A 25,404-nucleotide genomic window follows, 5' to 3' on the forward strand; every position below is an offset into this window, starting at 1 on the left:
ACCACCACCAGCACCACCACCAGCACCAGCACCACCACCACCACCACCACCACCCCGCCCTGCATTGCACCACCACCACCACCACCACCACCACCACCCCGCCCTGCATTGCACCACCACCACCACCACCACCACCACCACCCCGCCCTGCATTGCACCACCACCACCCCGCCCTGCATTGCACCACCACCACCACCACCACCACCACCCACCACCCACCACCACCACCACCCACTCCCGCCCTGCATTGTCTGCCGCAAGCCTGACTCACACTCTGTGTTTCCAGCGAGCTACACACGACCCTCCATGGCCCTATCGTCCCCACCGGAGGTTGCCTGCCGGCTGAGTCGCCGGCCCACACCAGGCACGGGAGACCGGACCTGCGGGGGCTCAGCACCCGCGCCGCGCCCCGCACAGCCCCACAGACGCTCCAGGACCGCTGGGGAAAAGGAGGCATGCAGGAGCCACACGAGTTTTATTGCGTCAACGAGGCTCCTGCTGAGGACGCCGTCCACACCCTCGCAGCGTTTCCTCTTCGAGGTGCGCGCCGGCGTCGGGGGGCTGGCTGTCCCCACCGTCCAGCTTCTTCACCAGCAGGTGCATGCGCGCTGTGGTTTCGGCCAGCATGTCCATGAGCACCTCTTGCTGCAGCTTCAGGTAGTCGTTCTCTAGCTGCACCTGGCTGTTCACGCGCTGCACCTGCGCTTTACAGCCGGAGGTGGGCGAGCGGGGCTGCGGCCGTGACAGCCCCGACAGGCCCTCAGCTGTCCAGCGGCCGCCGCGGAACACGAAAGCCTGGTCACTGAGGCGAGTGCGCGGCGCGCTGTAGCTGAGGCCAAGCTCGGCCTGGCGCGTGCGCTGGTCCAGCAGGTAGAAGGTGGACAAGGAAGAGATGCGGCGCAGTGGCGGGCGCCGTGGCGAGAAGCGCTGCGAGAGGCGGTCCGTCCAGAACCGCCGCAGCTGCTCCCAAAGGCGGCTGGCGTGGTCCAAGGCCAGGCACCTGAAGGCCTCCAGGTCTATGACTGGTTGAGCCCCGGCAGGTGCGTGGGTGTTCACAGTGGAACCGTGAGGACTTTGGTGACTAGGGCTGCGCCCTTGCCTTGGAACCCGTGGTCTGAATGATGGAAGCGAGTTAGAGGCACTGCTAGGAAGCAAGGCTTCTGGTGAGCTCCCTGCTGGGTGCAGGTTGCCCCTCAAACTGTGAGGCCTGCTGGGCAGGCCTTGGTCACTGAGAAGCCCATCCCTGCTCGGTTGTACTAGCAGTAGTACCCTGAAACCACCTTCCCCAAAGACCAACCTGGGTCAGGCCCTGAGGACAGAAATGGAAAGGAAGAACCAGACCACTGCTCTCTGAATACTAGGGGGCTCCTGGAGGGGATTATGGGTGGAAAGGAAGGAATAATGCAGAGACAGCTACTTCAAAGATGTGCAGGACTTCACCCAGTGAATTGGGAGTGGATAAGGGAGAGCGTCTAGGCAGAATGAAGAGTTAGGCAAGCCCTGCATATTCCAGAGATGAGGAAGAGCTTGGAATGGAGTTGGTGTCCAGTACTTGACTGGGAATAGAAGAAGAGGGAACTAGACGGGGGGGGGGGGGGGGGGGGGGGGGGGGGGGGGGAGTGTAGAGGGCACAGACTTCATTCTGTGGGTGAGAGGGTTCTGCTAAAGGATTATTACAAAGCCAAGGCTGGATCTGGATCTGCAAAGTATTGGTAGGATGTATAGCATATCCAACAGCATGACTGCCATCATTATTCAGTTATTTTACAACCTTGAATTAGTACTGTTCCATACCAGGCCCTGGTCTGGGCAGGGGGTCCCAGCCTGTGCCTGCCCTCAAGATGCTGCTGGTTCAGCTGGGAAGCCAGACTGTTTGTAAATAGTTCCCAGTCCAGTTGCTCAGCGGCATCCTCGACATGTGTCATGGGCTAGGACCTAGGTTTAGGTCTCGAGGTAACAGGAGTTGTGCAGACTACACCTGACTTCTATCCCAAGCAGACCACATTGTTTGTTTGTTTGTTTGTTTTTGTATTTTTTTGAAGTTGGAAACAGGGAGGCAGTCAGACAGACTCCCGCATGCGCCCACCCGGGACCCACCCGGCATACCCACCAGGGGGTGACACTCTGTCCATCTGGGGCATTGCTCTGTTGCAACCAGAGCCATTCTAGCACCTGAAGCAGAGGCCATAGAGCCATCCTCAGTGCCCGGGCCAGCTTTGCTCCAATGGAGCCTTGGCTCCGGGAGGAGAAGAGAGAGACAGAGAGGAAGGAGAGGGGGAGGGGTGGAGAAGCAGATGGGCGCTTCTCCTGTGTGCCCTAGCCGGGAATCGAACCCGGGACTCCTGCACGCCAGGCCGATGCTCTACCACTGAGCCAACCTGTCAGGGCCTGGATCACATTGTTAAAGAAGTTCAAGTTCAGATGACAGGTCCCATTCTCCCTCTCCCTCCTGTTCCCACCCTCCTGTAAGTGCTGAATCTCTTGTGTGTGAGAAGAGGACTATATGTTATTTTTAAAATTCCTCCTTTCTCCCCATGAAGTGTGAAAGAGAACTCTGGGGCAGGGGTCCCTCTGTTGTGCCTTCAGTAATTCAACACATGCTCATTCCTTACACATAGCTGAGTAGAGACTGGGTGGTCCTCTGCCCTAGATGTGGCTCAGGGACACATCTTTGGAAGCCTGCAGAGGACCAGGGTACAACCAGGCTCACCCTTGAGGTTATGTCTTCCCAGGGACCCTCCCCTGAGAATTCTTACTGTGTTGTCCCTTACTTGGAGGATGTGTTGGAGCTGCTGTGCTGCTGCTGTCCCAGCCCAGGCCTCATCTCTGAATCACTCAGCTGATTTCCAGTTGCTATGACTCACAATGCCTCTAGGCCAGATCAGACCAGAACCAAATGGGTGCTGATGGCCAAGCCATGAAACAGACCCTGGGCTCTCCCCTGCATTCATTCAGTACATTTACTGAGTGCCTATTGTGTTCAAGGCACTGTTCTAGGGACATGTTGGAAATACTCCTTCATGAAGCTATCTTGGCGGGGGGTCTTAAGCACAGCCTGAGATAGGAATTTGTTTTAGGGGAGTGAACAACATGAAGTTAATGTAGGGTGTCTTGGGTCAGATTCCCTCGAAGCAGAGCCTGAGATGAGAATTCTTGTTTAATTTATTGGAGGTATGCTCCTGGAAGAAGGGAGTGAGTGAAGCAGGCTAGGACAGGCAAAGAGCTGAAGGGAAGCAAAGGCGTTGAGCTTCGGGCCAGTCCCACAGGGAAATGCAGAAATTGCACCACAGAGTTAGGCCTCCTTACCAGGTATCAGACCCCGCTCCAGTGGAGCTCACACCTGGGGCAGAGCCAGGTGGTTGTCCCACCTTCTGGAAAACTTTTCTAGAACATTTTTATTGATGTATAATTAAAAATAAGCTACATATATTTATACTGTACAATTTGATATGTTCTGATAATTATGAAATCATCACTAAAATTAAGATAATGAAGGTATCTGTTATCTTCAGAAATTTCCTCTGCTCCCATCACTGTAGATTTATTTGCATTTTCTAGAATTGTATATAAATACAATTTAGTATGTGCTGTTTTTTGGGAGAGAGACAGACAGGAAGAGATGAGAAGCATCAACTCATAGTTGTGTCACTTCACTTGTTCACTGATTGCTTCTCATATGTGCCTTGATGGAGGTGAGGGGTGCAGCTCAAGTCAAGCCAGTGACCTTGGACTCAAGCCAGTGATCTTTGGGCTTCAAGCCAGCAACCTTGGGCTCAAGCCAGTGATCTTTGGGCTCAAGCCAGCAACCTTGGGATTACAGTATGTCAATCTCGAGCTCAGCCATTGACCCTGAGCTCAAGCTGGCATGCCTGCACTCAGGCTGATGAACCTGTGCTCTAGTGGGTGACCTTGGGGTTTTGAATTGGGATCCTCATTATCCTAAGTCAGTGCTCTATTCACCTGCACCACTACCAGTCAGGCATTTCCTCCTAATTTTTATATGTCACACTTGGGTGTGGGACCAATCTGTTCCAAATCTCTGCCCCTTCTAAGAGTCCTGCTGTGGCTTCTTCTTTAAAGCCCTAGTTGTAGGACTACCATTCAGCCAGATTTCAGGTGATTCTGAATGATGGTTGTTTTGTAGTTTAGTCATAGTTCTGATGTGATACTGGGAGGATGTTAGTACTGTGCTTTCTTATGCCATCATCTTGTCCAGAAGTCTCATTGGTTGATTCTTGTATGTGCACTGACCAGGGATCAAACCTGCAACCTTGGCTTATCAGGACAACACTGTAACCAATTGAGCTACCCAATCAGGGTAGTAAACTTTTTAATTTTAGTCTTTCTAATGGGTGTGTCTAAATTGTGGGGTTGGGGGTTAAAGTTTTATTTTACTTTGAGAGAATGTTTATTAAAGCTGGGGACAGTGAAATATGGAAGGACTGAAGATATAAGAAGCAACAAGAGAACCTAAGTGGAGCTGCTATGGAGCACTGGGAAATCAGAGTAAAGGGGGCATTGGAGACAGGTTCAGGGAGTTAGGGACAAGCTGCCACTGCTCCTCTAGTTGCAAGTCTCATGAAGACCCTTAGAATTTGGGAGATGCACTCCTGTTGGGGAAGAAGAGGTGGAAGGGAAAGGCAAAGGCATGCTCCTGGAAGGGAGAATGTGCCTAGATTGTCATTTTTTTTTTATGCTTCAAAAAATATATATGTATGTATATATATGCAAAATTGTCATTTTAATTTTATTTCTCACAGCTGATGATGTTAAGCATCCTTTTTTTCTTTTCTTTTTTTTGTCTTTTCATGTGCTATTTGTTACCCTTCCTGATAATGTTGTTCACATCATGCCCCTCCCCCTTTTTAGTGAATCGTTTGTCTTATTGAATATACAGAGGGTTTTTTTTTAATTTATTTTCATTTATTTTAGAGAGAGGAAGGAAGAGAGAGAACAACATCAACTTGTTGTTTCACTTATTTATGCATTGATTGGTTAATTCTGGTATGTGCCCTGACCTGGATTCGAACCCACAACCTTGGAGTATGGGGATGATGCTGTAACCATCTGAGATAACTAGACAGGGCCTAGAAGGAGTTCTTTGATGTTACATATTTGTCAGATATGTTTTGCAAATATTTTTTTTCAGTCTGTGGCTTGCTTTTCTTCCTTTATGCTGTCCTTTATTTTTTTAAAGTTTTTATGAGCATTTATTTGAGCCAAACTGATTACATGTGCCAGGGAGCAGGATCTCAAATGCTCCAAAGAATAATAGTTTTGCAACTTTTCTTTTCTTGGGGGAGGAGGAAGGCAGAGAGAAGAATCAACTCATTGCCCTCCTTATTTGTGCATTATTGCTGCTCATATGTGCCTTGACCAGGGATTGAACCAGCAACCTTGGGCTTAAGTTGGTGACCTCAGGGTTGAATCAGTGACCTCGTACTCAAGCCAGTGACTCTGAGCTCAACCTAGTGACCTCATGCTTAAGCCAGCCACCTTGGGTTTCAAACCAGTGACCTTGGCATTTTGGGCTGAAGCTCTATCCACTCTGCCACCACTGGCCAGGCTCAGCTTCTTTACATGCATTTGAAATTAAGAAGAAAAGCAAGGAAGATTACATAAAGGAAAGCAAGGTGGGGATTGAATTACAGGGTAATTAAGATTATGTGCTCTCTTGAGGGTGCTCACACTTTAGAAGGAGAGGTCTGAAAAGAGACATTTGAAAGTTGTGTTAACCTAGATATGCAGAAATGATGGATAAGACTTGCTTAAAGCAAAGATGAGCCTTTTATAGCCTTGGCTTGGTAGTTCAGTTGGAGTGTTGTCCTGAAGTGCCTGTGTTGCGGGTTCAACTGATGGGTATATGAATGGGTGAAGCAACAAGTCAGTGTTTCTCCCTCTCTCTCTCCTTCTCTCTCTCAAAAATCAATAAATGAAAAAAAATTTAAATGGTAAGCCTGACCTGTGGTGGGTCAGGCAGTGGATAAGGCATTGACTTGGAATCTGAGGTTGCTGGCTTGAAACCCTGGACATGCTAGGCCAAGGCACATACTAGAAGCAACTACTATGAGTTAATGCTTCCTGCTCCTTCCCCACCTTCCCTCTTTCTCTCTCTCTCTCTCAAATCAATAAATAAAACCTTAAATTTTTTTTTTAAAGATGAGCCTTTAGCCTGACCAGGCGGTGGTGCAGTGGATAGAGCGTCGGATTGGGACACGGAGGACCCAAGTTCAAGGCCCCAAGGTTGCTGGCTTGAGTGTTGGCTCATCTGGTTTGAGCAAGGCTCACCAGCTTGAGCCCCAGGTCGCTGGCTTGAGCACGGGGTCACTCACTCTGCTGTAGACCCCGGTCAAGGCACATATGAGAAAGCAATCAATGAATAAGGTGCCACAACAAAGAATTGATGCTTTTCATCTCTCTCCCTTCCTATTTGTCTGTCCCTATCTGTCCCTCTCTCTGTCTGTCACCAAAAAAAAAAAAAAAAAAAAAAAGCCTTTTACTAAAGTGTTATATCCCTGGAGCATGTCTACCCTTTATGACCTGCCCAGTTAGGAATTTATGATCAGATCACTTTGTGTGATTATTTTCTATAGAATCCCTTTTTTTGCTCCACAGTTCCCCCTTTTGGTCATAATTCAATCAATGCAGTGTTTCCCAACGTGGGGCCCATGCCCCACAGGGGGCCAATTCGATAGTTAAGGGGGGCAATTTGAAAATGGACTCGACACGACTTTAACTCTTTCGCCCCGGGCCATTTAAATGCAATGCTAGATATCGGTGCCAAATTTAACAAAAAATGCAATTCTTAAATAATTGCGGTAAATAATTATTAAGTATAATTTTGTTTGACGAGACCAAAATATCAACTGGGTGATTGGCGTCGTCATGTAAACTTCGTCCTCGGTTCACCGCGGAGCGTGCCGTCTGCCGCGGGGAACCCCGGATGTTTTAAAAACTCGCTAAACAATGCAGTTATTCTCACCTAATTGGCCCATCGCAACTTCTGTAGTGTTTCACATCATTCAGTTGGTGTTAATTTGAAATAAGTGTCAGTCAAAACTGTTGTAAAAGCTCGTTGATTTAATAAATATACATATATATTGCATAGATAGAATTGGTAAGTATTTTATTTTATTTTTATCAATATTAAACTCTTTATTAAGTACTTCTTGCATCGGGCTAGAAAGCAATAATATTTTATAAATATTATTGGGACTATAATAGTGCATGCAGGACAATTTTAATTTTAAATCTTTTTTTTTTTTTTTCTTTATTCATTTTTAGAGAGGAGAGAGCGAGGGAGAGAGAGACAGAGAGAGAGAAGCGGGGAGGAGCTGGAAGCATCAACTCCCATATGTGCCTTGACCAGGCAAGCCCAGGGTTTCAAACCGGTGACCTCAGCATTTCCAGGTCGAGGCGTTATCCACTGTGCCACCACAGGTCAGGCACAGGACAATTTTAATTTTAGAAGCATAACTTTCCAGAAAATTTTGTCAAGTGGAAAAAATATAGATACCTTTTGATTTGCGGTGCTAGTGTAGTAAATGTGTTATATACATTTAAATAAATATGAATTTTTAGTATACGTTTACTCTATGTCACATTGAATATATTTTAACACATATTTTAATATTAGTTTTTAATTGATCTTATTTTTATTATAGCCCATAGTAAAATGAGTGGTGCAAGCAAGAAAAAAACTCGTCAATATTCAGAGGAATATCTAAAATTTGGGTTCATACCCGCTGTTCACGATGAGCGGATTCCTTTTTGTCTTTTATGCCAGCAATGTTTGACCAACGAATCAATGAAATGAGGTCATCTTGAGGTGCATTTGAAGGCAAAACATAGTGCTCATATTAATTCAGATTTGAGTTACTTTAAAACTTTAAAGAAAATTTTGAAAAAAGAACAACATTAAAGTCTCTATTTACTGCTCATACTTCAACTAATAATCATGTTCTTGAGGCTAGTTATCAAATTTCTTTATTCATTGCTAAAACTGGAGAAAATCACACTATAGGAGAGAATTTAATAAAACCGTCAATATCAGCATTTCTTAAAACAGTTCTTGAAAAAGATGACAAAGATGTAAAAGCTATGCCACTCAGTAACAATTCTGTTAGCAGAAGAATAGACGAAATGAGTGAGGATATTGAAAAACAACTTATTGAAAAGCTGAAAACAAGAAAATTCTCCTTGCAAATGGATGAATCAACTTTGAGAGACAGTGCAGCAGTATTGATAACTTACATAAGATGTATTGATAAAGGACATTTTGCTGAAGAAATGTTGTTCTGTAAAAGATTAGAAAGCACCACTACCTCCAAAGATATGTGTAATAAGCTAAAAAACTACTTAGATGTCAATGATATACCAATGAAAAATATAACATCTTGTGCTGCAGATGGTGCTCCCAATATGATGGGCAAGAAAAATGGCTGCTTAAAATTGATGAAAGATGCAAATCCAGAAATGATTCTTGTGCATTGTGTTATTCATAGGGAAAACTTGGTAGCTAAAAACATCTCGCCTGTTCTGAATGAAGTATTACTGACAGTAATAAAGTGTGTTAATGCTATTAAAGCTAGTGCCAAATGTGAGTGTCTTTTCAAGCTATTTTGTGAACAAAGTGAAGACCATGTGAGACTTTTACTTCATACTGAAGTAAGATGGCTATCTAAAGGAAACTGTTTGAAAAGATTGATGGAACTGTTTGATACTCTTAGTGATTTTTTAAGCGACAAACCTGAAATGAAGTATCTGTTAACAATAGATGGTAAAGCATTTGTGAGTTATTTAGCCGATATCTTTGAAAAACTAAGATTATATTAAATAAGCAACTTCAAGGAACAAATAAAACTCTTGTCGATGCAAAAGCAAAGATATTTGGTTTCATTACCAATATTGAGTTATGTCAGAAACATATTAACAACAAAAACTTTAAACAGTTTCATTGGCTCCAAAAATGTGAAGTAACTGATACTGCTTTACTTGTTATTGTCAATCATTTGAATATTCTATCGGCTGATTTAAAAGAAAGATTTTCTGATTTAAAACAAATTGATTTCCCAACATGGATGATGCAGCCAATGTTAGTGGATTTGTCTGATATATCAAATATGCAGTATCAAGAAGAACTCGCAGAATTGCAAAAGGATGAGTCAGTTAAAGCTTTATTTAATATCAAAGGAGCGATGGCATGGCTTTGTGAGGAAACAGAAATCAAATACCCAAATTCAACCAAATGTGCAAGAAAACTATTGCTACCGTTTCCATCTTCATTTTTAGCTGAATGTGGATTGAGTGCTGTAAATGATTTACTGGTAAAAAAAAAGAAATCGGCTGGATATAACACAACGTGGAGACTTGAGACTAAAGCTAACCAAATTGGAACCTAATATAAAATTTCTGTGCAGCCTGACCTGTGGTAGCACAGTGGATAAGGCGTCAACCTGGAAACACTGAGGTTGCCGGTTCAAAACCCTGGCTTGCCTGGTCAAGGCACATATGGGAGTTGATGCTTCCTGCTCCTCCCCCTTCTCTCTTTCTCTCCCCCCCTCTAAAATAAATAAATAAATAAATAAATAATTTTTTTTTTAAACTCTTTTTTTTTAAAATTTTTTTATTTATTCATTTTAGAGAGGAGAGGGAGAGACAGAGGAGAGACAGAGAGAGAGAAGGGGGGGAGGAGCTGGAAGCATCAACTCCCATATGTGCCTTGACCAGGCAAGCCCAGGGTTTTGAACCGGCGACCTCAGCATTTCCAGGTCGATGCTTTATCCACTGCGCCACCACAGGTCAGGCAAATAAATAAAAATTAAAAAAAATATTTCTGTGCAGCAAGCATCAAGCGCAAGGATCACACTAAATTAAAATAATAAATTAATATAGAAAAATCTGTATTAAAATTATTTGGAATTTAAATTTCTGTTTTTCATTATATGTTTTGAAATTTTACTTACTGTGTTTTGTTAACAATTTCATAGTGATTTCTTTCTAGAACCTATCATTTATGTTTATTAAGTGAACAAATCAATTTTTTAATGTTAAAAATTATGTATGTTACATAGGGGGGGACATAAAAATTTTAGAAAGGTTAAGGTGGGGCATGGCACAAAAAAGGTTGGGAAACACTGATCTAAAGGATGCATTGATAACCAACATTTTGGTTGGTTATAGGGGGTCCTTGGGTTACGAAACAGTTACATTTCTACGACAGTGACACAACTCAAATTTTGGTGTAAGTTGAAAGATACCCTAGCCTAAGTCAGTTGTAAAATCATAATCTAGACCAGTGGTAGTCAACCCGGTCCCTACCTCCCACTAGCTTTCATGGTGGGTGGTAGTGGAACAACCAAAGTATAAATAAAAGATAGATTTAACTATAGTAAGTTGTTTTATAAAGATTTATTCTGCCAAACTTAGCAAAAATTTGACATAAAGTACTTGGTAATTATTATTATATGCTTTTTTTTCTATTTTTAAAAATTTTATTTATTTATTCATTTTAGAGAAGAGAGAGAGAGAGAGAGAGAAAGGGGGAGGAGCAGGAAGCATCAACTGCCTTGACCAGGCAGGCCCAGGGTTTTGAACCGGCAACCTCAGCATTCCAGGTCAACGCTTCATCCACTGCGCCACCACAAGTCAGGCCTTATTATTATATGCTTTAACTTGTAACTTCTGCTTTATAAATTTTATAAAGTAAAGTTACTTCCCTACTTTATAAATCATTACTGTGGAACCGGTGGGCAGTTAGAAAATTTTACTACTAATAGAGATACAAAAGTAGGCAGTAGGTATAAAAAGGTTGACTACCCCTGATCTAGTCCATAAAAACACAACTAAGCCACAGAAAAAGGAAAAGGACATAAATACACTGTACTGTACACTGTACTGTACACTGTACTGTAGTAACAGAAAAAATGACCAAAAATGAGGGTAAAAAAAAATTCCTTTATTCCTGTGGTTGCCTTGCACACTAGAAGGGGCATTAGTAGGTGGGAGAGAGTGACCTATTGGGAGGAGGAAGCTGGAGAGGCAGGAGAACCTGCAGAAGTAGCTGGAGATACTGGGTCAGGTGAATCAGAATTGCCTAAGGAACATGCAGGAGATGCTGGAGATGATTCTACGAAGGTGTTTCGTCTTGAGAAGCAGCTGATGTAGAAGGTATAGGATCTGTTGCAGGTCTTTTTACCTTCTTAAAGAATTGTTCCAGGCTAGTCTGGAAGGTTGATGACTTCTTCTAACTAAACTAGTTCACCCATGTAGTCCATAAGTATCATGCTAATGGCCAAAACACTCTTGTCTCATTTTTTTAAAGTTTTTATGGGAGTGAGTGTCATGAACTCAAAATGTCATATGTTGAGACTGTCATAACCCGAGGACCCCCTATAGTGTGGTCTCACAGTGCTAGGAAGGCATACTCCTAGGAATTCTCAGGATCAACATCATCTTTTTTTTTTTTTTTTGCAAGAGAGAGAGAGATAGAGGAAGGAAAGAGAGATGAGAAGCATCAACTCATAGTTGCAGCACTTATTGTTCATTGATTACTTTTCATATGTGCTTTGATCAGTGGGGATGGGGGGTTGCTCCAGCCAAGCCAGTGACCCCTTGCTCAAGCCAGTGACCTTGGGCTCAAACCAGCAACCTTGGGCTTCAAGCCAGAGACGTTTGGGCTCAAGCCAGCAACCTTGGGATCATGTTGATTATCCTACACTCAAGCCAGTGACTCTGCTTAAGCTGGTGAGCCTGTGTTCAAAGCAGATGAGCCTGTGCTCAGATTGGCAACATCAGGGTTTTGAACCTGGGACCTCAGCATCCCAAGTTGATCCTATATCCATTGTGCCACCACCAGTCAAGCTCAACATCACCTTTAAAAAAAATTTTTTTTAATTTATTTTATTTTATTAAAAATTTTTAATGTTGCCTGACCTGTGGTGGCTCAGTCGCCGGTTCAAAACCCTGGGCTTGCCTGGTCAAGGCACATATGGGAGTTGATGCTTCCAGCTCCTCCCTCCTTCTCTCTCTCTGTTTCTCTCTCTCCATCTCTCTTTCCTCTCCAAAAATGAATAAATAAAATTAAAAAAAAAATTTTTAATGTTGCCTGACCTGTGGTGGCGCAGTGGATAGGGCGTCGACCTGGATATGCTGAGGTCGCTGGTTCGAAACCCTGGGCTTGCCTGGTCAAGGCACATATGGGAGTTGATGCTTCCAGCTCCTCCCCCCCTTCTCTCTCTCTGTCTCTCCTTTGTCTCTCCCTCTCCTCTCTAAAATGAATAAATAAAAAAATCAAGGCCCTGGCCGGTTGGCTCAGCGGTAGAGCGTCGGCCTGGCGTGCGGGGGACCCGGGTTCGATTCCCGGCCAGGGCACATAGGAGAAGCGCCCATTTGCTTCTCCAACCCCCCCCATCCCCCCATCCCTCCTTACTCTCTGTCTCTCTCTTCCCCTCCCACAGCCAAGGCTCCATTGGAGCAGAGATGGCCCGGGCGCTGGGGATGGCTCCTTGGCCTCTGCCCCAGGCGCTAGAGTGGCTCTGGTTGCGGCAGAGCAACGCCCCGGAGGGGCAGAGCATCGCCCCCTGGTGGGCGTGCCGGGTGGATCCCGGTCGGGCACATGCGGGAGTCTGTCTGTTTCTCCCCGTTTCCAGCTTCAAAAAATACAAAAAAAAAAAAAAAAAAGAAAAAAAAAAGAAAAAAAAATTTTTAATGTTTAGTTTACGGATTTGAGAGAGGAAGAGAAAGGGAGAGACAGAGACAGGAACATTGAACTGTTTCTGCATGTGCCCTGACTGAGGATTTAACCAATAACCTCTGTGCCTCAGGATGATGCTCTAGCCAACCAAGCTATTCAGCCAGAGGTCAACACCATCTTGTTGACCATTGGGGATTAGGCACTACCATAACCGTGGGATCTGGGTTGAGGTTGTATTTTTTTCCAAAACAGTGGGGGTGGTGAACACATAATACAATATACAGATGATGTATTATAGAATTGTACAACTAAAAGCCATATAATTTTACTAACCAATGTCACCCCAGTAAATTCAATAAAAAACCCAGTTTTTTTCCAAAATGGGAAGGGCAGGTAAATGGAAGGCAATCAGGTATTACGGCCTTCCTTGTTAAGAAAATCACCTTGGATCTTTTCTGTCCTGTGAACTATCATGATTTGAGTTTTGCTGTCTGTCTCATTTTTCTGTATTTGGCATCTAGTACAATATTTACATAAACCAAAAAAGATTAACAGTTATCTTATACATGTTCAGTAATCAATGCAGATACATAGAAAACCCCAAAGAGCCTGACCTGTGGTGGTGCAGTGGATAAAGCGTTGACCTGGATTGCTGAGGTTGCTGGTTCAAAACCTTGGGCTTGCCCGGTCAAGGCACATATGGGAGTTGAAGCTTCCTGCTCCTCTCTCTCTCTCTCTCTTTCAATCTTTCTCTCTCTCCTCTAAAATGAATAAATAAATAAAAATAATTTAAAAAAAAGAAAACCCCAAAGAAGAAGTATAACTATTATTATGACTAATATCATTAGCAGACAGGTAAAGACAATCAAAGAAAATGGATTCTGAGTTCAATATCAATCCATAGGTATAACAGGCCCAGTTAGAGTCTTGGGATAGCAGTTTACCTCTGATGTCAGTGGCTTCTCATCCTAGAGGAGTCTTTGATGAGCACAGACAGGAGTAGATGTCCATTTGCAGTTAGGCGCTTGATAAGCGCCTTATAATCAAGTTGGAGAGTGTCTTTTATTTGATGTCTTATCCAATAAACAAAGTCTTCAGGTGGTAGATAATGATCTTTAAAATCTTTGTGTTTTAGAGCTCCCTGTGTAAGGAAACAGTTACCAACTTGGCATTTTCTTGAAAAGATTCTGTCAAACCCTAGCAATAGTATAAGATGTCGCCTTTCACTAATGTCAGCTCATAAATTTCTTCATCTAACTCCAGATTAAATGCACTGTGATGCATGAAGGAATGCAAAAACCAAAGCAAAACATGGGGAGACAGAGAGCAGGGAAGAACCAAGTGGCCATCTTGGGTTTTCCATAACCTCAGCCATTAGTTTAATTTACAACCATTAGTTATACATACAATATACCCCAGATGTTTTCTTACATATATTGAGATTTTAACCCTTAAAACCTCAATGTGTAGTGATAAGTAAGAAATAATCAATTAGCATTATTTAGCTTGAATATAACCTCTAGAAACATTTTTCACAAACATAAAAGTCAGTTAACATGGACTTAGTTTTTTGTAAAACCCAGGTGAAATAAAAACACATCTGTTTTATTTAAACCAACAAACTTAAGTTAGCTTTAATTTACTAAGGATTAATTCATATCACTTTGTTGTAAAGTAATCCTGCGAGTTACATAGAGATACCAAGGCAGGTTACAGAAGAAATTTTAGAAGGAGTTTTATTATTATTATTATTATTATTATTGTATTTTTCCGAAGCTGGAAACGGGGAGAGACAGTCAGACAGACTCCCACATGCGCCTGACCAGGATCCACCCGGCACGCCCACCAGGGGCGAAGCTCTGCCCACCAGGGGGCGATGCTCTGCCCCTCCGGGGCGTAGCTCTGTTGCGACCAGGGCCACTCTAGCACCTGGGGCAGAGGCCAAGGAGCCATCCCCAGCTCCCAGGCTATTTTTGCTCCAATGGAGCCTCGGCTGCAGGAGGGGAAGAGAGAGACAGAGAGGAGGAGAGGGGGAGGGGTGGAGAAGCAGATGGGCGCTTCTCCTGTGTGCCCTGGCTGGGAATCGAACCCGGGACTTCTGCACGCCAGGCTGACGCTCTACCACTGAGCCAACTGGCCAGGGCCAGGAGTTTTATTATTAAGCCAGCAACATGCACAGGGCATCATCAAACTCAAATCATGCAGTCCAGAATTTAGCTCTGAGGCTGATTATATAGACATGATCACATACTGGTTGGGGACAAAGAAGGGAGAGCATGGTACAAAAGTCATTTACTAACAAGCTTATTGAGTTTTTGCTGTCTTGTTACAATGTTTATTTATAGCAGTGGTAGTCAACCTGGTCCCTACCACCCACTAGCTTTCATGGTAGGTGGTAGTAGAGCAACCAAAGTATAAATAAAAAGATTTAACTATAGTAAGTTGTTTTATAAAGATTTATTCTGCTAAATTTAGCAAAAATCCGACATAAAGTACTTGGTAAGTAATTATTATTATATGCTTTAACTTGCTGTAACTCTGCTTTATAAATTTTATAAAGTTACTTCCCTACTTTATAAATCATCATTACTGCCTTGGCCAGTTGGCTCAGTGGTAGAGCGTCGGCCTGGCGTGCGGGAGTCCCGGGTTCGATTCCTGGCCAGGGCACACAGGAGAAGCGCCTATCTGCTTCTCCACCCCTCCCGCTCCCCTTCCTCTCTGTCTCTCTCTTCCCCTCCCTCAGCCAAGGCTCCATTGGAGCAAAGTTTGCCTGGGCGCTGAGGATGGCTCTGTGGCCTCTGCCTCAGGCACAAGAATGGCTCTGATTGCGGCAGAGCGACGCCCCAGATGGGCAGAGCATTGCCCCCTGGTGGGCATACTGGGTGGATCTTGGTCAGGCGCATGCGGGAGTCTGTGTGACTGCCTCCCCGTTTCCAACCTCAGAAAAGTACAAAAAAAAAATCACCAATACTGAGGAACTGGTGGGCAGTTAGAAAATTTTACTACTAACAGAGATACAAAAGTGGGTGGTAGGTATAAAAAGGCTGACTACCCCTGATCTATAGGATCTATCAAAAGGAAAAAACATTCCTACACACTAAGACCATATGATAACACAGTAGTGATGAATATTTTACACATCTAACAAAGACATTCCCAAACCTTCTAGGAGTCACAACCTATCCCTGTCGCCACAATAGTGGGAAATTTTTAGTTTAAGATAGAGAAAAGCTAAATAAAGTTACTTTTGCTAAGAGTGTTGGGATTAGCTTATTAGGAAATCTAAAGCTAGTCCCCACTTGCTTCGTTTACAAGTTTTGTACATACAAAGAATTTCAGAATGATGATTATTAGAAAGCATATAGAATGTTACAGAATACAGGTTTTCATGCAAGGGGGGTCATGATCCCTTTGTCTAGAGGTATATGTCATTCTCATGACTCCAGGATGGGAAGAAGAGTCAGGATTAGTGTGGGAATTTTTAATTAAGGTATGTAAACATTGTTTCATAAAAGCTTTTTAAAAAACAGAAGAGGAAGGAGTTTTCAGAGAGGTTCTATCTTCTTTGCTCTGTCTAGCAAGTGGTGTCAGTCCTTCCAGAGAACTATAGGAACTAGTTAAACTATGACTAGCTGACTTTTGCCCCTGCAATCTCTTTTTTGTTTTTTCTTTCTCAGAAAGGAGAGGTAAGGAGGCCTGACTCTTCCTTTTAAAATACTAATGTTAACAATATTGCATTTCCTTGGCACCTTACCACAACTTGAACTTGAAAAGCATTTGAGTTAGTTTCTATATTTCTGAGAATTTTCAAATATACAATTCTTAAAAACCTTTAAATTAATTTTAACAATACCACCCTGATGTAGAAAATTATTTCACATTTACAACATACATATATAGATTCACACAGACAGAAGAACAGAAAACAGTTGGATCCAAATTTTGTTTTGGAGGCCATTTACAATTTATATCTGTCCTTGACAAGTCAAGTTCCAAGTGACTGTTTCCCTTTTAAAAATAAGAACAGCCATTTCCTAGACCCTCAGCCCAGTGTGCAGACGTCTGGGGTTCAATTTCCACTCAGGACACACATGAGAAGTGACCATCTGCTTCTCTTCCCCACCCTCTCTTATTCTCTCTCACTTCCCCTCTCATAGCCAGTACCTCATTTGGTTTGAGCATGAGCTCTGAGCACTGATGATAGCTCAGTTGGTCTGAGCATTGGCCCCAGAACAGGGTTGCTGAGTGGATCCTGGTTGGGCTGCATGTGGGAGTCTGTCTCTCTATCTCCTCTCTCCCCTCACTTAAAAATAAAAAAAGGACAGCCATTTCCAATACCTCAAAGAATTGAGGTAACATTTAAATGACATCATAGGTTGATCCATTTATCTTAAATACTTTAACATAGTTTTATTTTAATTTATGGAAGAAGCTCTTTAGGGAAGATAGTCTATAACAGTTTTTCCTAATTTATCCTACCTATTTTTATAGCCATATTTTTCTAATTGTGTGTGGAAAAATTAATTTGAAAGTATTGAAGGATCCTCATCTAGGCCATCTTAGTTTTTTGTTTGTTTGTTTTTTGAGAGAGAGAGAGAGAGAGGAGGAGGAGGAGGAACAGACAGTAAGGGATATAGATAAGAAGCATCAACTCATAGATGTAACACTTTAGTTGTTCATTGATTGCTTTCTCATATGTGCCTTGACCAAGGTAGGAGAGGTCCAGCCAAGCCAGTGATCCCTTGCTCAAGCCAATGACCTTGAGCTCGTTAGGGACCTTTGGGCTTGAGCCAGAGACCATGGGGCCATGTCTGTGATCCCATGCTCAAGCAAGTGACCTCTGGGTTTTGAACCTGGGTCCTCAGCATCCCAGGCTGACATTCTATCCACAGTGCCACCACTTGGTGAGGTGGCCATCTTAGTATTAATTGGAGACTGACTGTTGTGGGGCTTGTTGGCTTTGAAGGCACAATTTCCCATGTTAATTTTGAGATCTGTGAAGTCTGAACAAACTTCTAGGGCAGGGGTCGGGAAACTTTTTGACTGAGAGAGCCATGAATGCCACATATTTTAAAATGTAATTCCATGAGAGCCATATAACGACCATGTACCTTACCTATTTTCCAATAAAAATTTGGTGTTGTCCTGGAGGACAACTGTGATTGGCTCCAGCCACCCACAACCATGAACATGAACAGTAGGAAATGAATAGATTGTAATACATGAGAATGTTTTATATATATATATATATATATATATATATATATATATATATATTTTTTTTTTTTTTTTTTTTTTTTTTTTTTTTTTACAGAGACAGAGAGAGAATCAGGGAGAGGAATAGATAGGGACAGACAGACAGGAACAGAGAGAGATGAGAAGCATCAATCATCAGTTTTTCATTGTGGCACTTTAGTTTTTCATTGATTCCTTTCTCATATGTGCCTTGACTGGGGGGCTACAGCAGACCGAGTGACCCCTTGCTCAAGCCAGTGACCTTGGGTCCAAGCTGGTGAGCTTTTTGCTCAAACCAGATGAGCCTGCGCTCAAGCTGGCGATCTCAGGGGTCTCGAACCTGGGTCTTCCACATCCCAGTTTGACCCTCTATCCACTGCTCCACCACCTAGTCAGGCTGTTTTATATTTTTAACATTATTTTTTCTTTTTATTAAAGATTTTTCTGCAAGCCAGATGCAGCCATGAAAAGAGCCACATCTGGCTCACGAGCCATAGGTTCCCGACCCTTGTTCTAGGGAAAACCAGCCTTTATATAAACATCTCCAGATGAGCCAGTACAGTGGCTCTCCTTATAGAATTACTTCATGCCCTAAAGGAAACTTCCTCAGGCAACTCCACAAAGATTCTTATCACCTAAGAATATCTGAGCAAGGGCCAACAAGAGCTTACCAGATACCCCCAGAACCACAACGCCTTTCAAGGCATGGGCCGTTCTTTCAGCCCCTCTCTCAAGGTGAACCCATTCCAGGGCACCCCTTCTTCCCCATGCCCTTCTCCCTGGTGGTCCCACCAGCTTCTCTGGGATCAATTGCATTACCACACTGGATGATTGCTGACACCCATCTCCACCATTCCAGATTTGGGGATCTGAACAACTAATATCACCCCATTGACTATTTGGGTTAAGGAAGCAAGAGTTCTTTCTCTTTTGGAGCTAAAGAGAGTTCAGTCTTTCATTTACCCAAAAAAAATTTTGTTTATACTCTCAGTGCATAATCCAATTAAAAAGCTAAAACTAGCCTGACCTGTGGTGGCGCAGTGGATAAAGCATCGACCTGGAAATGCTGATGTTGCCAGTTCGAAACTCTGGGCTTGCCTGGTCAAGGCACATATGGGAGTTGATGCTTCCAGCTCCTCCCCCCCCCCCCCCTTCTCTCTCTCTGTCTCTCTCTCCTCTCTAAAATGAATAAGTAAAATAAAATTTTTAAAAAAAACACCTAAAACTAAAGCAGCAACAGTTTTTGTTGTTTTTTTCCTTTCTCTGAGTTATCTCAACCCTATCCACCTTGAGGCTTTTCTAAGACCAGCTCAAATCAAGTCATGGCCTGCTACTTAAAGCAAGGAGGCCCAGAATTTCTAGAGAAGACTCACCCAAGTTCACCAAATGCAGAGAGCTAGTGGAGCACAACGGGCCTTTGCTTGTACCCAGCACAGGGTCCGGGTCCATAAGGTAGTCCAGAGTGGGCCTGTAAGGCCAGGAGCCATGGCTGTCACTATCAAAGCAGCTACCTGGCCCATGCAGGTTCCCATTGGATTCGGGCAGATGGTAAAGAAACGGCGGAGTCGGAGGATGGTGGGCCATCCTATTTATTGGTGTCTCACCAAGACAGGCAAACCACAAAAGAAGACAAGGGAAAAGCAGAAAACCAGCTCTTCCCATGAAGGGCAAGGGATCAGGGAAGCCCCTGCAATCGTGATAGCAGGAACTGAGTGAGCAAGCTCCTGGTCTGTCCCACTTTATAGTGTAGAAAACCAAAATCCCTTAATCCAATATACAAACAAGGAAGTCTCTGATACAAAGTCACCCATCCAAGGCATAATTGGATTCCTCATGAGAGTGCACCACCCAGATCATATAATCAGTCAAGGGTGTGGGGAAAAGCTTAGTCCTAAAACCAAACCTTAGGCTACAATGACCTGGCCTGCTTATAGCCTGTCCCCCACACCCAATATAAGTCACAAGCGAGCAAACATATATATCATATTTACAAACTAATTTGACCAACAGGGCCTCTTTAGAACCTTGCCACACCATGTCAAACAATTGTCTGCACAAGAATGTTCAAAGCTGTAGAGCTTTTTTTTTTTTCTTTTTTTTTCTTTTTTCTGAAGCTGGAAACAGGGAGAGACAGTCAGACAGACTCCCGCATGCGCCCGACCGGGATCCACCCGGCATGCCCACCAGGGGCGGTGCTCTGCCCCCCAGGGGGCGATGCTCTGCCCATCCTGGGCGTCGCCATATTGCGACCAGAGCCACTCTAGCGCCTGAGGCAGAGGCCACAGAGCCATGCCCAGCGCCCAGGCCATCTTTGCTCCAATGGAGCCTTGGCTGCGGGAGGGGAAGAGAGAGACAGAGAGGAAAGTGTGGCGGAGGGGTGGAGAAGCAAATGGGTGCTTCTCCTATGTGCCCTGGCCGGGAATCGAACCCGGGTCCTCCGCACGCTAGGCTGACGCTCTACCACTGAGCCAACCGGCCAGGACTGTAGAGCATTTTTATGAGTTTATTCGAGCCAAACTGATGACATAGCCAGGGAACAAGATCTCAAATGTTCCCTGTGACTTACCTTTTAAAGTAAAAGTTTCAAATTTGGATAAAGTCTAATTTATTATATTTTTTTGTAGTTTATGCTTTTGTGTTTTATTTAAGAAGTCTTTACCAAACCTAAAATCATGAAAATTTTTTCCTCTGTTTTCTTTTTAAATTTTTTTTACTTATTCATTTCACAGAGGAGAGAGAGAGAAGGAGGGAATGAGAGAGAAAGAGAAGGGGGAGAAGAGCAAGAAGCATCAACTCCCATATGTGCTTTAACCAGGTAAGCCCAGGACTTCAAACTGGTGACCTCAGCATTCCAGGTCTATGTTTTATCCACTGCACCACCACAGGTAGGCTCCTCTGTTTTCTTCTAGAATTTTTATGGTTTTTGGCCTGACCTCTGGTGGCACAGCGGATGAAGCATCAACCTGGAACTCTGAGGTCTCCAGTTTGAAACCTTAGGCTTGTCTGGTCAAGGCACATATGGAAGTTGGTGCTTCCTGCTCCTCCCCCTTCTCTCTCTCTCCCTCTTTCTCTCTCTCTCTCTCTTCTGTAGAATGAATAAATAAAATATTTAAAAGAAAAAAGTTTTATGGTTTTAGCTTTACATTTAGGTCTCTTGTAAGGCCAGGAGCCGCCATCGTGGCCATTCACATGCAGGTTCCCATTGGACTCAGGCAGACAGTAAAGAAATGGTGGAGTCAGAGGATGGTGGGTCATTCTGTTTATTGGTGGCTCACCAAGACAGGCAAGCCACAAGAGAAGACAAGGGGAAAGCAGAAAACCTGCTTTTCCTATGAAGGGCAAGGGATCAGGGAGACCCCTGCAATGGTGATAGATGGAACCGAGAGAGAGCAAGCTCCAGGTCTGCCCACTTTATAGTATAGAAATCAAAACCTTTAATTCAATATACAAACAAGGAAGTCTCTGATACAAAGTCACTTATCTGAGGCATAATAGGATTCCTCGCAGGGGTCCCCAAACTTTTTACACAGGGGGCCAGTTCACAGTCCCTCAGACAGTTGGAGGGCCGCCACATACAGTGCTCCTCTCACTGACCACCAATGAAAGAGGTGCCCCTTCCAGAAGTGCGGCCGAGGGCCAGATAAATGGCCTCAGGAGGGCACATGCGGCCCGCGGGCCGTAGTTTGGGGACGCCTGCTCATGAAAGTGCATCACTCCACATCATGCAACAGTCAAGGGTGTGGGGAAAAACTTAGTCTTAAAACTAAGCCTCAGGCTATAACTACTCGGCCTGCTTACAGCCTGTCCCCCACACCCAATACAAACTATAAGTGAGCAAACATATATATCGTATTTACAAACTTATTTGACCAACATCTCTGCTCTATTTTGAGTTAATTATTGTTTATAGTGTGAGATAAGAGTCCAGTTTTTTGGGTTTTTTTTTTTTTTGTATTTTTCCGAAGCTGGAAACGGGGAGGCAGTCAGACAGACTCCCGCATGCGCCCGACCGGGATCCACTCGGCATGCCCACCAGGGGGTGATGCTCTGCCCATCTTGGGGCGTTGCTCTGCCGCAATCAGAGCCACTCCAGTGCCTGAGGCAGAGGCCACAGAGCCATCCTCAGCGCCCGGGCAAACTTTGCTCCAGTGGAGCCTTGGCTGCGAGAGGGGAAGAGAGAGACAGATAGGAAGGAGAGGGGGAGGGGTGGAGAAGCAGATGGGCGCTTCTCCTGTGTGCCCTGGCTGGGAATCGAACCCGGGACTCCTGCACGCCAGGCCAACGCTCTACCACTGAGCCAACTGGCCAGGGCCCAGTTTTTTTATATATGTATTTAGCTGTCAAGTTGACTCAGGATCATTTATAGAAAAGACTATACTTTCCCCCTAATTATAGTCATGGCTTTGTAGTTCTTCACATGAGTGTGATTCTGTGTCTTCATTCTCTTTCATCAATCTCTATCTATTCTTGCACCAGTACCATATTTTCTTAATTACTGTAGCTTACAGTAAGTCTTCATAGCTGGTAATATAAATCTTTCAAATATATATTTTCAACAAGATATATATTTTAAGATTACTTTGGCTTTCTGGGTCCTTTGTCTATATAATTTTAATTCCACCCTAATTTTAGAATTATTTATTGATTTTTAGAGAGAGGAGAGAGAGAGGGAGAGCAGGAAGCATCCACTCATCATAGTTGCTTCTTGTACGTGCCCTGACCAGGCAAGCCCGGGGTTTCGAACCGGCGCCCTCAGCGTTCCAGGCGGATGCTTTCCCCGCTGCGCCACCGCAGGCCAGGCTAATTTTAGAATTAGAATGTTAGTTTCCACAAATAAACCCCCATACTCACTGTCCCACTGTAAAGCCAGTAGCCAAGGCCAGGGCCACTATCACGGCTGCCTGGCCCATGCAGGTTCGCATTGGATTCGGACAGTCGGTAAAGAAACAACGGAGCCAAAAACTGATGGGCCAACATCTTTAATCCTAGCTTGCACCCGGCGGGCAAGTAAAAAACACACACTGGGCTCCAAAACTCACTCACATTCAGTGCTCACAAAGCTACTGACTTATCCGAGTTTCCTAGAATCAAAGGTTCCTAGCTCACCAGACTTATTCACTTCTGTTCCCCATCTCCTTCCTTCTCCCTGCACAAACTGGCTTCTCACTCAACACTCCGCTGTCTTGGCTGCTTCTCCTGGCCTCTTCCACATGGCCTTTCTCTGCTCTCTGCTCTCTAATGCTAATCTCAGGAACCAAGAGCAAGCTCCTGTTCTGCCCCCATTTTATAGTGTAGAAATCCAGACCTTTAATCCAATATACGAAATAGGGAAGTCTCTAATACAAAGTCACTTTCTGAGGTATGATAGGATTGTACCACCTCACATCAAAAAGGGTGGGAAAGGCTTAATCCCAAAACCAAGCCCCAGGCTACAAGGATTCTGCCTGCGCACAGCCCACAGAAACACACATTAATATCACCTGGGTGATGGCCTTCACGTGGGCAGCGCCATCTTTAACAAAGTGACCATAATATATTTTATCTGCCCAACACCCACCCATAGTTCTCTTTTTCTATCTTGAGACCCCAAATCAGCCCTCACATGGTTATCTGATGGATGTGAAATCAGAGCCCAGGAATATTTTAACCAAGCCAGTGATTCACTAATTCATTCTCATTCTCAGTCTCATTCATATTTTTCTTTTTCTTCCTCCCCTTTACTCCCTCTCCCCCCCCTTCTCCCAAAATTGTATCTGTGTTACTAAAGCTGATTTTCATTAACAATCATGATATTTCAGGCAGATCATGGGTGAGCATGGTATATAGCAACTTGCAACTTCTTTTATATCCGTGGACTACAAAAGAGGAAAAGTTACAAAACCCAAGGAAGTCTTTATTTGATGATTTGGACAGAAAAGTTTAAAGATCTGAGGAACAATTTTTATTTAGCATGTTAACTTCTTTTACAATCAGTCTTGATATTTGGGAGGTTTAATGGAAACTGCATAATTTAAAAACCCACAATTTATTTATTTATTTTATTTTATTTCTATTTTTCTGAAGTTGGAAATGGGGAGGCAGTCAGACAGACTCCTGCATGCGCCCGACCGGGATCCACCCGGCATGCCCACCAGGGGGCGATGCTCTGCCCATCTGAGGCATTGCTCTGTTGCAACCAGAGCCATTCTAGCACCTGAGGCAGAGGCCATGGAGCCATCCTAGCACCTGGGGCCAACTTTGCTCCAATGGAACCTTGGCTATGGGAGGGGAAGAGAGAGACCGATAGGAAGGAGAGGGGGAGGGGTGGAGAAGCAGATGGCGCTTCTTCTGTGTGCCCTAGCCGGGAATCGAACCCGGATTCCCGCACGCCAGGCTGATGCTCTACCACTGACCCAACCGGCCAGGGCTAAAACCCCACAATTTAAAAAACCTAATAGTTCCTGGACCCCTTGAGGGACTCCATCTCAGTGCTGTCATTGAAACAAGATCAGATTTGAAACCTGTGAAAAAAGGAGTGGCAAGTTTCAGGAGGTCTGAGTTTAAGGACATAAAGTTTATTCTGATGGCACAGAGGACAGAAGAAGAGGACCTAAATAAATTTTAATTTCCCCACACCACAGGCACATGCCATAGTCCCTGTGGGTGTCAGTAAATCCTTTCTCTTGGCAACCAAGAGGAATACTTCCAAAACCAGGGAAGCAAAAGCATTTGATTTCAGTGCAGCTTTAAAAACTTGTTTTCATTTAGAAATTATATTTAATGGGGTAACACTGATCGATAAGAATACATAGGTTTCAGGTGAATGCAACGTCTATGATATTCTGTCAGTGATATTTGCCTTCTCAGAGACAAGTAACATGTTCTTTGTACTAATATAACAATTTTCCTTCACCTGTTTTAAAACTTGATAAAAATAGCAAATCAAACAGTCCAGAACATAAGAACATAGTTATTAAAAAATGCACATGCTTCACTGTAAGGCCAGGAGCCGCCATCGTGGCCATTCACATGCAGGTTCCCATTGGATTCGGGCAGACGATAAAGAAATGGCGGAGTCAGTGGATGGGGGGCCATCCTATTTATTGGTGTCTCACTGTTGGGCAGATAAAATGTATTATGCTCACTTTGTTAAAGAGGCCGTTGCCCAGGTGATATTAATGTGTGTTGAGAATCCTTGTAGCCTGGGGCTTGGTTTTGGGATTAAGCCTTTCCCATCCATTTTGATGTGGGGTGGTACAATCCAATCATGCCTCAGAGAAGTGACTGTATTAGAGACTTCCCTATTTTGTATATTGGATTAAGGGTTTGGATTTCTACACTATAAAATAGGGACGGAGCGGGACCTTGCGCTCTTGGTTCCTGAGGTTAGCATGAGAGAGCAGAGAGAGTAGAGCTAGCAGCGGAAGGAGGCCACGTGGAGGAGGCCAGGAAAAGCAGCCAAGACGGTGGAGTACTGAGTGAGATGCCAGTTTGTA

The 25,404-nt window shown here is 44.0% G+C and overlaps 1 protein-coding gene across 1 annotated transcript; it reads right to left on the reverse strand.

Moving 5' to 3' along the window:
* Nucleotides 1-483: 483 nt before the first annotated feature.
* On the reverse strand, nt 484-2,824 carry CBY3 (chibby family member 3). Its single transcript, XM_066276736.1, has 2 exons — nt 2,772-2,824; nt 484-1,114 (listed from the first exon to the last, which is right to left on the reverse strand). The coding sequence occupies exons 1-2, from the start codon at nt 2,822-2,824 to the stop codon at nt 484-486; spliced, it is 684 nt and encodes a 227-aa protein (XP_066132833.1).
* Between the last annotated feature and the right edge of the window lie 22,580 nt (nt 2,825-25,404).

The sequence above is a fragment of the Saccopteryx bilineata genome, chromosome 4 (assembly GCF_036850765.1).
Source record: "Saccopteryx bilineata isolate mSacBil1 chromosome 4, mSacBil1_pri_phased_curated, whole genome shotgun sequence".
In the NCBI taxonomy this organism is placed as follows: Eukaryota; Metazoa; Chordata; class Mammalia; order Chiroptera; family Emballonuridae; genus Saccopteryx; species Saccopteryx bilineata.

Coding starts and splice junctions, on each gene's coding strand:
- CBY3 (XM_066276736.1), bottom strand. CDS start 2,824: ATGAGGCCTGGGCTGGGACAGCAGCAGCACAGCAGCTCCAACACATCC. Junction 1,115..2,771: donor AGCTCCAACACATCCTCCAA/GTAAGGGACAAC, acceptor TCCATCATTCAG/ACCACGGGTTCCAAGGCAAG.